General features: G+C 42.0%; 1 protein-coding gene across 2 annotated transcripts; it reads right to left on the bottom strand.

The window, feature by feature from the left end:
- Nucleotides 1-9,705: 9,705 nt before the first annotated feature.
- LOC147422436 (uncharacterized) lies at nt 9,706-13,723 on the bottom strand. 2 transcript variants are annotated; one of them, XM_086503523.1, is made up of 4 exons: nt 12,377-13,719; nt 11,721-11,876; nt 11,034-11,228; nt 9,706-10,534 (listed from the first exon to the last, which is right to left on the bottom strand). In XM_086503523.1, the coding sequence occupies exons 1-4, from the start codon at nt 13,252-13,254 to the stop codon at nt 10,411-10,413; spliced, it is 1,353 nt and encodes a 450-aa protein (XP_086359649.1). In that variant the 5' UTR covers nt 13,255-13,719; the 3' UTR covers nt 9,706-10,410. The 2 variants fall into 2 exon arrangements, 1 of the variants encoding a protein (XP_086359649.1); XR_015186835.1 differs by having other exon boundaries at nt 10,322-10,534; nt 11,034-11,266; nt 12,377-13,723.
- Nucleotides 13,724-14,664: the final 941 nt, after the last annotated feature.

Genomic DNA, 14,664 nt, shown 5'->3' with positions numbered 1-14,664 from the left:
GGAAATCCAGAAGTTGTCAAGTTTGATGCATTATGCACATTGCTGTTGCAAGAGTCACTTTCCAAAAAAACCAGGACTAGACAGCGTGCGGTTGAATAGGCTTTTATTGCTTCTCAAAGAAAGGGTGGTAGCAGCAATGCAACCACTTCTTATGGTTCTGCTGCGAGTGGAAAAAATTCTATTCCTAATGCTTCTACTGGCAGCAATTCGTCTGGAAATTCTGGTGATAAGGGCAAAAAGAAGATGCGTTGCCATTATTGTAAAGCCAATGATCACTTGATCAAGTGGTGTCCTAAGTTGAAGGCCAAAGAGACTAAGAATAAAGAGGGTGGTTCCACTGCAAATGCCGGTTCCACTAGAAATGCAGCCATTGTTGAGTCTTCTATAAAAGGAGACTGTGTTGCTAATGTTGATGCAAAATGGGCTTTTAGCGCAGAGTGCACTTACAATCCTGCTGCGGATTCACATGTGTTGTATTTCGACAGTGGTGCTACAAAGCACATTACCTCACATCGTGAATTGTTTACCTCTCTCGAGTCTGTCCCTCATGGGAATTCAGTCACTTGTGCCAACAACGCCTCTTATCCAGTTCACGGAGTTGGAAACATTGTGCTCATTGCTGCTAATGGCAGTTCCTTCACACTTGTTGATGCACTTTATGTACCTGGGATCAAGAAGAATCTCTTGTTTGTATCCGCACTTGCTAGACTTGGACTTGTAGTCAAATTTGTGGATGACCGATGTACAATTCATGATCTCAGTTTTGGTGATGAAATTGTTGCATCTAGGCTTTTGTGCCGTGGGCTCTATAAGCTCACCTTGTATGACAAGTGTGGACAAAATTTTGCAAATGCTGTTTGCAGATTCAAGGGCTATTTCAGATGCAAAACTTTGGCATGAACGTTTTGGTCATCTGAATTTTTCCAGTTTGCTGCGTTTGCAGAAATCTGATATGGTTGCTTCTTTGCCGCCTCTTGAAGCACCTATTAAACATGTTTGTGAAGGCTGTATTTTGGGTAAGATGTAACATTCTAAGTTTCCAAAGGATGGTTCAATTCGGGCCACATGCAGGTTGCAGCTTGTGCATAGTGATGTTTGTGGGCCCATGCAAACTCCGTACTCCTTGGGCATTTACCTGTACTTTGTGACTTTCATTGATGATTACTCCAGGCATGCATGGGTATTCCCGCTAAAGGCGAAGTCCGAAGTTTTTATGTGCTTCAAACAATTTCTGGCTATGGCTGAAAATGTCTCGAAATGTACTATAGGCACCCTCCGTTCCGATCGAGGGGGGGAGTATATGTCTCATGAATTTAATGCATTTCTGGCTAGTCGTGGGATAAAACACCAATGTACAGTGCCTTATACACCTCAGCAAAATGGTGTTGCTGAGAGGAAAAACAGGTCACTGATGGAAATGGCACGATGTATGGTCAAAAGTCAAGCTTTCCCGCAATTTTTTTGGCTTGAGGCCATCATGTGTGCCACTTATGTACTTAATAGGTGTCCTACGAAAGATTTGCAGTCTATTACTCCATATGAAGCATGGCATGATAGAAAGCTTTCTATTGAGCACATGCGTGTTTTTGGCTGTTTGGCATATGCTTTGGTGCCACAAGTACAGGGGCAAAAATTGGATGATAATGTTGTCAAATGTATTTTTGTTGGTTATAGTGCTGAAATCAAAGGTTATAGGTTGTATCATCCGCAAAAAAAACGTATTCTGGTTTCTCGGGATGTAGTGTTTGTGGAAGATTCTGCTGAGCCCTTGCTGTCATGTACTAGAGACAGTAATGTAAGCTCACAGGACATTTATGACACTTTGTTGCCTCTTTTCAAATGTGGAAATACGAATGTAAGTTCCAATGAGGCAAATGTACAGCCTATGGGGGTTTTTGAAAATGTTTTAGATCAGCCTATTACTGATGCAGATGTACATGATGTACTTGATGAGGAAAGGGCTGAAAATGAGCAGGCTAGAGGTATGCCAAAATGGCTAGTGCACACTTTGCATGACAGTAAATTGGATGCACCTTTGTCTAGTCATACTCATTCAGTCGTATGCATCAGATTGTTATGCTTTGTCTGTGTCTAGCTTACATGATATTGAGGAGCCTCTGTCTTTTGATGAAGCACAAAATTCAGAAAATTGGATGGCTGCCATGCAATCAGAATATGATGCACTTATACAAAATGACACATGGACTTTATGTGATGTGCCTCCTGGCAAAAAGGCCATTGGTACGAAGTGGGTTTACAAGTTGAAATGCAAGCCGGATGGTGAGATCGATCGCCATAAGGCTCGACTCGTTGCAAAAGGTTATGCACAACAAAAAGGCATAGATTATGAAGAGACTTTTTCTCCCACTTGTCGTATGACTACTGTACATTTTCTATGTGCATTGGCAACTCATTTTGGTTGGGATGTACATCAATCAGACATTGTTACTGCTTTCTTGAATGGTGACATATTTGAGGATGTTTATGTAACGCAGCCTCCCGGTTTTGTCATAAAAGGACAAGAGGACAAAGTGTGCAGATGTAAGAAGGCTTTGTATGGGTTGAAGCAATCTCCTCGTGCTTGTTATGAGAAATTTGACACTCATTTGGTAAAATGAGGCTTTCGTAACAGTCCACTAGAAAGCAAAGTTGTATGTAAAGCGTGAGGGTGATGTACTTCTCATTGTGGTTCTTTATGTTGATGATTTGCTGATCACTGGACCAAATGATAGACATATTGCTGAATTTAAGGCTGATTTGAATGCTACTTTCAAGATGAAAGATTTGGGGCTGTTGCATCATTACTTGGGTATACAGTTTAAGCAGTGTGATGGTGGTATTGCCTTGTGTCAGAATAGTTACATAGAGACATTGCTATGTAAGTTTGGACTTGAGGATTGCAAACCTATTGCCACACCCATGGAAACAGGTTTGAAGTTGAGTGTACATGATGCTGGCGATCCTGCTGATGTCACTCTTTACCAAACTGTTGTTGGATGCCTCATTTATGTATGCGACACGAGGCCGGACATTCAGTTTGCAGTCTCACAGGTCAGCAGATTTATGCATAGCCCACGGTCTAAGCATTGGCCGGCTGTTAAGAGGATTTTCCGCTACCTTAGTGGCACTTTACATCTTGGCTTGTTTTATCCCAAGGGGGGATCATTGCCGCCAGACATACATGCTTTTTCGGACTCAGATTGGGCTGGTTGTTTTGACACACAAGTGTCCACAAGTGGTTTTTGTTTCATGCTTGGCAGTTCATGTATATCATGGTTGAGCAAGAAGAAACCTACTATGGCCACTTCGAGTTGTGAAGCTGAGTAAAGGGCAATGTTCACAGCTACGGTTGAGTGTGTATGGCTCAGACGCCTTATGGATGATTGGGGTGTTGGACAAGACATTGCCAACACTATCTACACTAATAGTCAGAGTGCATTGGCAGTTGCGAGGAACCCAGTTTTTCATGCTCGCACAAAGCACATTGAGGTGCATTACCACTATGTCAGGGAGAGGTTCTCAACAGGAGAGATCAACTTGGCTTATGTGCCAAAACAGGACAACCTTGCATATCTTTTCACAAAGTCATTGTCTCGTGAGAAGCTTGAAGCTTTCCGCAAAGCTTTGGGCTTACTCCCCTTTGTGGACTGATCCTGTCCCCAGGGCATGGCACTTCCCTTTGCTCATGTGCCATCTCTCGTTCACCGCATCACTCCAGGGGGGATTTGTTACCATATACATGTGGTAGTGATGTGTGTGAACACACTAGGACCGCCGACGCATTTTTTCCCTCTTTAGGAGGTTTTTCCCCCCGTGCATTGTATATACACCCATCACTCTAGAATTATCTATCTTTCCATTGCACACTAAGTAACACACTCTCTATGTGTGCCTTGAGCTTCCTTCGTCTTCTCCAAGCTGTGTGTGTTTCTCTTCAACCCTAATTCCAACAACCCATACAAGGAGATTCCAGTGCCTAGCTGGGAAAAGCCACCATCTGATTTTGAGATGGAACTACCTAGTATCCTTCCATTGAACACGCTTCCTCTTTCCCTTCTTCTTCGTTGGTGCCTCAGAAGTCCTAGTGCCAGCATTGTCATTCTGAATAAGTATATAAATGGCCTCCTGCTCAAGATGATCCCGCCTTTTTATGGTTATCTCAAATTCATAAGGTGTGAGGGCGTTGTAATTTTTGGTGTCGGGATCATACACAAAGTGCGTTTGCCCTTAGTCAGACGAGTTCTGGCTAGTTTATGACAATGCGAGGCTATGTGAATCGATCCCTACGAAAGTAGATGATTTGTCTTTAGTCTGGCTTTGAAGATAATCTTGGCCATTTCTCTATATTGTGGTCCCAGTCTTGTTTGGTAGTGATATCCTTTTCAGGAATCTTGGAGGACTCCACAGCCAGTTGAAGTAATTGATTTGTGATCTTTGTTAATCCACGGAGCTGGACCTTCCACTGGCCCGTAGAGAGATTGAACCTTTGCATTTCTTTTTGTAGCTCCATGACAATTTCCTTTTTGAGGGCATCATTGACAAGTGATTGCCAGGCTTGCCATTCCATAGTGGCTCTCTCATACCGGTCACAAAGTTTGTCAGTGATGCTCAAGTAAGTGAGCCGATCTACTAATTCCTAATATTGAGGATACAAGGGTGGGAAGAATATTGGCAATTCCACCTCCTTTGCAAGAAAAGCATACAGGAGTACTGGAGAATCAGATACAAACTCCAAAAAATTGAGAACAATTTGGTTCTCCTGCTGCATCATCTTTTTAGTAATTCAAACCAGTTGAAAGATTTCTCGAAGATCAGTTGCATGTTCTCCTACTGACATTTGGGTGCTTTTGACACTTTTCAACATTGAGGAGGAGGTTCTTTTTGATTCACACATCATAGTGCTTAGTGATGCATTCCTTTTATGGATTAGAGATCAATTTTTTTGCCATTGCCACATCAACTTATAGCCGGGTACAAGTGGAGACTGGTTTAAAGAGCTTGTTTGCTATAGATTTTTATCTGCCATACTACTTCTGGCACATGTATGGCATTTGTGGTAGCATGCAATGTTGTAGAGTGCGCTTGAGATTCCGATCGAGAGGTCTCCCGGATTGCTGTTCATTATGGCCGTTCTTTTGGTTTTGTGAGCCATTTTATGCCTTTGTGCTATCAAAGTTTTGCGAGAATTTGCATCTAGTGTTTGTCTCTTTATACCATTGATAGATTTGCCTATGGTTGGCAGATTCTTGCTCTAGTGGGAGTTTTATACATTGGTTTATACATGATTAGGCTTGTTGTTCAACTGAGCTCTATTGAGAGTTGTTTTCACTCCCCCCCATTAGAGACATGAGTAAAATATTTCTTGAATCCCTTTTGGTACTTGTTTGTGAGTGATCCTGCTACACTAGCACAGACTTTAATCACATGTACATTGAGTTGCAAATAGCATCTTTAGTACAACGTTGATACAAGCAAAGTTGGTTGGTGTTGAAAGGTGTGCTATGCAAAGGTGGAGATTATTTATGAGTGCAAGAGGAAGTGCTAAAACTGGTATGTGAGGCCTCGACAGGCAGGGTGTAGTTGTTATGTATGTCGGATGAATTTATTTAGACCATCAAAGCACCAAAAAGGGCCTGATAGCAAGGCAAGTGAAAGAGGATCATAAGGCTACTTTGCAATGTAGGCATGCACTGACAAGGCATCTACAGGTTCATTCCACCCAGTCTCAAGACGTTTACAATCTCGTGCTTCATGTAAGACTTCTTTAGTCAAATTTCCCTTCATAGCTAAATCCATTGCAGATGGCCATACATCTTCACCATCCTCACTCACATCTTCAATAGATTTTGACCCTTTGAGCATGACTTGACCAACCTTTAAGACAAATGCTGCTGCTTTACCATTGAGATAGCATGACTAGTTTCCATGTCCTCAACTAGCTTTTTCGTTCCTCCTTTGCCACAGTCGGTAGCCAAGGGCTTCCGTGTTTCACTAAGACTTCTTTGAAGAAGACAATATCTTTACTCAAGGCATCTTTGAAGCTTTCACATTCCCTTCTTGGATGGTCTGGGCTGTCACACCATATGCACCTATTTACAAACCCCTCTCTTTTTTGAGGTCTTTGATTGGATGACTGTCCAGATGGTTGCCCTTTTTCTTCAAGACTTGCTAGCTTTAATTCCATCTCGTGTATGCCCTTCAGAGGTTCTTCAAGTATAGATACATCATCCTTAGAAGCTACAATAGCAGGTTTTGGCTCCTTCTCGGTAATAGCAGAAACTAAAGCACCATTATTCACCACCATCTTGTCTCTTTTGCGTTGTCTTTTTGCCAATAGGGAGACTGCATCTTGTACATCATTCCACCTTATCTTCAAACCTTACTCTGTATATTTATCTTCCAAGAGAATCTCTAAGTTTTCTTCGATTTCTTTGCCTATAGGAAAAATTCTACCTTCTCCCTATGCAAGGAAGCTTGTTCAGTTTGTGATAGTTGAGCATAGCGTTGCTCAAACTCTCTGAGAAGCTCTATAGCAAAAATCCCTTTCTTAGGCTTCGCAATCCAATCTAAGAAATTTCTTTTGATGACCTTCTTAGAGGCCTCCATAAAGTAGTCTTCTTTGAGAGCAAGCTTGAATTTCTCCCAATTTCTTCCATGAGCATTTTGAATTGCCTTGATACGACCTCTGATCTCTGGGACACAAACTAGCTCAAAAAATTGGACCATGTGTTCCTCACACACTCGATTCAACTCCATTTCCTTCACATAATCTCATAGATACTTTGTGATATCCTTGCCATCAAACTGGTCAATTCTCTTCATAAATGGACTGCAATGCTTTGGTGGTTAAAATCTGGCTTTTTTTGGCTGCTTGTTGTTGTTGCATATACATGGCAAATGATTGAAACATCTGCATGACTGCAGGATCAAAGTGCATCCCATGTGTCTCTGGATTTTCATCCATGGCTAATAAAGTGTGTAGATCAATTCACAAACTCCCACTCCAACAACTTCACGTTGGGTTCACCTGAAATGTCGGAATGTGTGCGGTCTAGCTGGGAAGGTGTAGAACCTCTGGCTGTGAGAGTTCGTGATGAGAGTCACAAACACTTTAAGATAAAGCGTTTATGAAAAATCACTCTCTTTCTAAAGGTGACTAGAAAGTTAAGAGCGTTAATGACAAGATAGTCACAAAACCTCTCCCCTATTATGCTTGGAAATTGCTTGGTTTTGTAGATGAGTTCGTGATGAAATGATCACCAATTCACATCCAACTTTACTTAAAAAGAGCAATGAAGAACACTAAACTTTCAGTCATGAAACTTCAACTCTCATAGAAGCACAACTTTCAATCAAAACCCAAGCCTCTTTTATGGTATCATGTAGTCTCGACCCCAATTACATAGTCGTAACATCAAACAGCTGAAAGGAATACACGAGCTTCCACCTTCATGGAGACCATTTTTCTGAATTTGAAGAGATTTAAGAGCTTCTAAAGTGAAGCCCACACATCATTTTGATAAGGGAAAACCCTAATTCACTCCCTCACAAGCTCAGATACAATATTGCAAAGAGGCGGGACTACAACACACAAAGATTCGGCAACCATGGAAGCTATTGCACAATAGTGACAAATCGTAGATCTTTTTTGTAAAATGTAGCCCTCTCTCTCTTCCCCATGACATTCTAAGCTGATGTGGGTGGAGGGGGGGGGGGGGCTTTAAACTTGAGCATGTCCAAGCTCGCGAATGGTGACAGAAACCCATCATGAAAAAGAAGCACAAGGCTTGGATGGAACAACCGCCACGAATGAAGCAATGTGCCTAAAAATAAAGAAACGGACAATCGACTCAGTTCTTCAAGAAAGCCATTTCTTGATCGCGGATAGCTTCTATATCGAAAATTGTAGCCAGTTTTTATATGCACCGCACCATTTCTTTTGCAGCACAAAAAAAGAACGCACCATGATAGTTCAGGCACATAGATAGCTTGCCTGAGCTCTCTCTCCGTCGCAACTGTCCTTGACGGGGGAGTGTTTAAACACAAACCTATTTGGAGTCTGGACCCTATAGTAATGTGGCAGCTGCCCAAAATTGAAATGATTCATACCTACTCAAATCATACCCTTTTGCTTCTGGGGAGAATGTAATCAATCATGCAATAATCATGAGCGATTAATGATCTATAGTGTCTCTTCTTGTGCGAAACTCTATGTGTGTGTGGACAGCATGACATCTCAAAACTTCAACAGGTACTGATCAGGACTTGCCAAAAGTAACGAATAACAAAATGGTCACAATTCCAAAGTACCCCTAAAATTTGGGAACATTCCCAAAATATCCCTCAAATTTCAAAAACGTCATCTCCAAGGTGTCCATCATGTTTTGCCAAAAACTCCCAAAATGCCCTTAATTTTTTTCAAAACTCCCAAGATGCCCTTAAAAGTTTCCAAAAATTTCATTGTGATTTCTCACAATCATCTCCAAGGACTTTTCTTATTGGAACTTTTCATAGAAAGATTAGTCGAAAAGATTATGCAAAGCTAGGATCATGGGTTGAAATAGTCTGACGGTTGGCAAGGCGGTCTTTAAGTGCGTGCAGAGCTCTCTCCTATCTGATACGTCTTTCTTTGTCAGGGACTTGCAAAAACTGAATAGTGACTTTGTTTTTAAGTTCGATGGTAGAATAACCAACAAACCTTGATGTTAGATTATTGAATGGGAATTTTTTAAATTTGAGGGGTATGATGGGAATTTAGAAGCAGAGAGGTGCTTATGTATGCAAAACATGTGTAAAAACTAGCCTCTAGACATCAAGACAAGCATATCATTAAAACTAGCCATTATTTCAATAGATACAACCGTGAGACAACTGAAAATCTTAATTCCTAGCAAGATCTCATGGGTATCCTGAAGAAGATCTACAAAGTTTTGTGGGGTCAAAATGGATAAGAATTCCAAAAAAACAAGCTAAAGAATTCTAAATGAAGTCACATTATCTTGTCTTACTTTGGTCTTTTAAATATTTGATAATAAAATAAGTAATTGACACACATCTATACTTTCCACGTGTCGTAAAGTGCAAACAAAAGGCTAAATTCCAAAAATGAGAGAAGCCCCAGTGCATGTGATAAAGAGGGAGAGAGAGAGAGAGGGTCCACTGAAGGAGGCCGGTCGTACTAGTTTGTGGATATATGCAAGAAGAGTATGTCCACATGTCCCGCAAACTTCTTTTTAAGTGTACGATGAAGACATTAAAAATTTTAAAAAAATACAACCAAAGAAAGAATAGTCACACTTAAAACTAAAATTTGACACATTTGCAGGTGCTTAGAGCTTGAGTCCCACACAACAATATTAGTGACATTTTTAAAATAGTAGCATTCTCTTTTGGTGTGGCCACAATAACAAACATTTTACTTCTTCAACTCTAAAACGTGAAATTTTAGAGGTTTTCTTCAAGGCAAGCTTTAAATCTAGCCTGGATTTTGCAATTTTTTGCAGGGAGTGGTACTAGCCTTCCTCTCTCCCTCTCTCTCTCTCTCTCTCTCAGAGAAGCACACTAAAGAACCAACACCCACACATCTTTGCCATACTAAGGTGGTTTTCTTGACATGCACACTAAGGCCACCCAAAAAAAGGCAAAAAAAAAGGGGGGGGGGTTACTCAGATGATGCCCTCAAAAAGGAAGGTGGGTCACAAAAAGTATGTACAAGTCAAATTGTATTGACAGAGTCAGCGCTTTACAAAAAATATATGGATGGGTAATATTACAAAGGGGAGGACTTTCAAAGGAGCATGTCGGCAGAGGCAGCCCCTTGTTGTTATATGCAAACAAACATTATCACAAGAAGATTTGGAAATTTTCTCGTGTAGGAAAACGGAGTCTTTTTCAGTGATTTTTATACAATGCATAACATCGTGAGCTTCTGCTCGAGAGGCACCAGCATACCTAGCTAGGTACGATTGGGGGCACGGGACCACCGGACATTGCTACTTCACGAGGATTTGTGAGGGAGGCACCGTACACCTAGCTAGGCCCCACCGGTCCCTTGCCCCCAATCGTACCTAGCTAGGTATACGGTGCCTCCCTCACAAAACCTCGTGATGTTGAGGTAAGTCGCGATGTGGGAATTATTGTGATAATTTGTCCAAAACTTCTTGTGATATATAAAAGAAGCGCAATGCATCAAGGCTATCTTTCTGTGCAGTTTTTAATGCTTCAAAGGATGAAGGCAATACCCTCAGGCTTTCTTTTTTTTCTTTCTGGTTTTCTTTGCATAATATATATGTACCCCATCAAGGCACAGCAAATAAATCAAAAAATATCAATAATATGCTAAACTGGTCAAAAGTATACTTTTGATATGCTTGCCAATATCTGACCAATATTGACAAGCAGCTGCTTCATTTAGGGCAGATGGTTGTGCCTTCCCAGATAGAAAAACTCAACACACTCCTCGTCTTGAGAGCGTTGAGTTTGCTTACGCACAGGGCACTGCATCCTATTATTCTTATCGCATCTGAAGTAATTCCTGCACAATAGATAGATGGTGGCACGATCAGATCATTGTCGTCTCGTTGAGGCAAATTTTTACTGAAATTGCCGATTATGGATGTTTAGAACTAACACAAGAAGTTTTGGAAAAATTCTCACAATAATTCCCACATTGTGACTTACCTCAACACCATGAGCTTCTGAGAGGGAGGCACTGTATACCTAGCTAGGTACGATTGGGGGCAGGGGACCGCCAGCCCGGTGGGGGGTCAGTGGTCCCTTGCCCCCAATCGTACCTAGCTAGGTACGATTGGGGGCAGGGGACCGCCAGCCCGGTGGGGGGCCAGTGGTCCCTTGCCCCCAATCGTACCTAGCTAGGTATGCGGTGCCTCTCGAGCGGAAGCTCATGATGTTATGCATTGTATGGAAAGATGTTATGCATTGTATGGAAAACACTGAAAAAGACTCTGTTTTCCTACATGAGAAAATTTCTAAATCTTCTTGTGTAATAAATCCTCATCAACAGATAGAATTACCTGGTATACTTCTGGTTCTTGATCATCTTTTCCCCATACTTCCGCCAGACATACCCGTCGTCAAGGTCAAGCTTTAACGTCTTGACCCTAATCAGGACTGTGCTCTCTTCACTGGTAAAGTTACTTTCCTCAAGATGAGCATAGGCTCGATTGGCATTGTCATCCATGGAAGGCCGTGGAGCAGAGGGACTTGTCCTATTAAATACACAATCGAACTTACACCATCACAAGCACTGTCTAATAGAATTGCAGGCAATTCAGCATGTTAGCCAGAGCATTCTCAAATTAAAAATTCAAAAATTGTAATATTAACAATGTAGACATTTATATCCTGATAGCTGTGCCACTATGTAAATTGGATAAGCTCAATGCATTGTAATTGGTGTATTGTGAAGACATGACACGCATATGGTGCAATCTTCCGAGTGATCCTGATTTCTTTAATCTTTTTGGGAAATCAGAAGATTAAGGAAACCGAAAAGCAAATCTGTTATGTAAACTCATATAATTGAATGACTAGATTAAACTCATATAATCAACAACTAAACTGTCAAACAATAATGTTGTAATACAAAATTACAGCAAAAATCAGATTAGAGTGAGATCAACAACCAAATTGCCAAACATGTTATAAATGCAGAGAATAACAGCAGAAGTCAGACTATTTTTCAATAAATTAGTGATTACCTTGAATATTTTATTTTCTTCTTAATGGCTCTGACTCTGTGCTTCCTGCATGCATCCTTGTCAATGAGCTTGAAGACATTCTGGAAGCTTTCAGGAGGAGCTCCCTCGTTGACTGATGGCGATGGTGAAACTGGAGCAGAGAGGTGCCTATTTTGTCTGCAAAACATGTGTGAAAAAATTAGACATCCAGAGGAGAGTATTACAGCTAATTATTACTTCAGTATAATTCACAAGAAGTTTTGGACAAATTCTCACAATAATTCCCACAGTGTGACTTACCTCAACATCATGAGCTTCTGTGAGGGAGGCGCCGCATACCTAGCTAGGTACGATTGGGGGCAGGGGACTGCCGGTGGTCTCCTGGCCCCAATCGTACCTAGCTAGGCATGCGGCGCCTCTCGAGCAGAAGCTCATGATGTTATGCATTGTATGAAAAACACTGAGATAGACTCCGTTGAGTGCGCATTCAATTAGCATGCAGGAGATACTTCCACAAACTTCCAAAACAGCTTGAATCACTTATATGTGATTTAGTACCTTCAATTATGTGAGATTCAGGAGGAAAAGAATTCCGCCAAGCACAGTAATTCATGGGGCGAAGCGAAAAAAACTATAACAACATGTGGAAATTTGATATGGTCTCATTAGCAGCTTACTCAGAATCCCTGTAGGATAAGGAGGATGCTGACGGGCTAGAAAACTCCATGATTGCAGAGTCCGAAAATGCTCCATTGTAGCCCAAGCATGAATTTGGAGCTGGAGCCAGATATTGTGAGCCATATTGAGGGCTCTCTGTCAGCTTGTGGCCTTGAGCCACAAGATGAAGATGAGCATCCTCAATGTTGATGCTCTCCATAGCGCGTGCAAGAGGCTGCATATGAATACCTGATGCTGGTACCTTGAAAGTGTCTCCCCACAATCGGCCAGCTCCTTCGACAATGATGGGGTTGAGATGAAACTCAAACTCAGCATGATGCGGTGCGCCATTAACACCATCTTTCGAGACGTTGTGGGGATAAGGCAAGCACTGCATGTGCTCCACTTTTGAAGGGGCTGGAAGAGGGGGCTCAAAGACGGTAAGCGACACCTGGCGCTGGTAAATCTGCGGCTGCAAGTTGCAGGTAGCAGATTCCTGCAGCACCATAGGTGTAGATGATGATGGAGACAGTGCCAGAGCGCATGCGGGTTGCAATATTGGTTGCAGCCGCGAATCACAAATACTTGATTCCGGCACCAGAACTGATGGGAAATGAGATGGCAGCGGTGTTGATGGCAAAGGCTTCGGGTGCATCGAAGAAGGAGCGCCTGCTGAACCATGGCTCAGGAGACGATCTGAGAGAAAATCTCTGCCAAGGTTAAGGTCATCAGCACCTGCCAGATTAGAGCAAAACTCATTGAACTCTCGGTCAGGTAAGTTATAACTAATATCCTGCCAATCAGAATTGAGGCTGCTATAGCTTGGATTGAGGATAATGCGGGCATCAGAATAAGCTGCTGCATCATACTCTTGCGTAGCATAAGGAGGACCGGCCATACAAGGGCTCAAGCAGCCTGTGCCTAATTACACTAGTTAGGCAGATTATAAAACTCTAGGAGGTAGATCAAAACGAGGACTACAAAATTAGCTGAATAATGAAGGTATGATCATTAGTGCACTAGGGCGCCCGTAATTAAGGTATCAATATTGCATTAGGGTGTGGGGATAATTGTGCGTCACCTCTGTTCTATAAACTAATTAATGTGGACAGCTAGCTATAGATGCGAATTGCATGACGGGGGGCTCTCTGAATGATACAATCGATCTTGCAGGATTAGGGCTGTCCAGAGAGTGAGAAACCCATATGGGCTAATTAAGATTAGCATCATGGAGCTAGCTTTGTGCAGGGCCGGAAGGGGGCTCTCAATATATTGTAGATTGAAGATTAGGGCCTTGCAAATTAGGGCTCCGTATTTATAGATTAAGGGGGCACCAGAAAAGCAAGAGAAAAGCACCCGCTCAGGACTAATTTGGCAACGGTAGCTTCATGGAAGCCTCAAAATGGGCCGCTTTGAACTAGCGAGGAAGCTTCCCTCCCGCCGAATCACAATAATTGAGGTTCTCCGCGTGCATGCTTGCAATTCAAGATTCCTGCATATGCTCGTATCATGCATGCATACGCATACCCACACATGGCGCATTCCATTCACGTGGCTGCCTCTCACACCTTTTTTTCACAATAATTGAGCATGCTTGCATCCCAGATTCCTGCATATGGTCGCATGCATGCGCATACCTACACATGGCGCACGTGGCTGCCTCTGACACTCTATTTCAGCACACCTTCCACGACGCACGAGAGCCTACATGGTGCTCTATCCCTCTTCCTCTCACCTCCCAAGGACCCAATCCTCTCCTATTTATTCCATTGCAATTTGCACCCATCCAAAAGTCATCCTTGTAGAATAATAATAAGTAATCCTATGCTTTTCTGCGGGCTTTTTTCACCTCAATGCCCATCGAGCACTTACGAAGAAACTTTGTTACGGAGAGGACAATGTACGTCGTCCTCCAAGAGACCAATCCCCTTATTACTTGGACTAAGGGCTGTGTCGTGTTCAAACACATAGTCTAGAAGTTCGCAGCGTGAGGTGAGGCCTCTGATGGTGAGAGTTCTTGGGCTAATCAAGAAAATTGCAAATGAAATACTTGAAAAGAACAAAACTTCAGCTATGAAAGCTTCAATTTGAAAACTAGTCTTGCTTGGGAGGCGTAACAGGACATAATAGGATATATACAGATCGACATTGAGCACTGAAGTAAAGAACATAATAGCGACATCGAGCATCTAGCACTAAAGTAAAGAAGTACGAAGTGCATTGGTTTTTTTTTTTTTTTAATGCATGTGTATTAATTAAATATATATGATGATTGTATAGTTCAGAAAATAACATGCAGGTAAACCAA

The sequence above is a fragment of the Adiantum capillus-veneris genome, chromosome 27, assembly GCF_014529385.1.
Source record: "Adiantum capillus-veneris isolate H3 chromosome 27, ASM1452938v2, whole genome shotgun sequence".
Taxonomy (NCBI): Eukaryota; Viridiplantae; Streptophyta; class Polypodiopsida; order Polypodiales; family Pteridaceae; genus Adiantum; species Adiantum capillus-veneris.
This window is presented reverse-complemented; position numbering and strand designations above follow the sequence as displayed.

Excerpts from the sequence above, each read along its gene's own strand:
- LOC147422436 (XM_086503523.1), bottom strand. The coding sequence starts at position 13,254 with ATGGCCGGTCCTCCTTATGCTACGCAAGAGTATGATGCAGCAGCTTAT. Across the intron at positions 11,877-12,376 it reads TTATCCTACAGGGATTCTGA|ACAAAATAGGCACCTCTCTG; the intron begins GTAAGCTGCTAA and ends CATGTTTTGCAG. Across the intron at positions 11,229-11,720 it reads AAGAAAATAAAATATTCAAG|GACAAGTCCCTCTGCTCCAC; the intron begins GTAATCACTAAT and ends TGTATTTAATAG.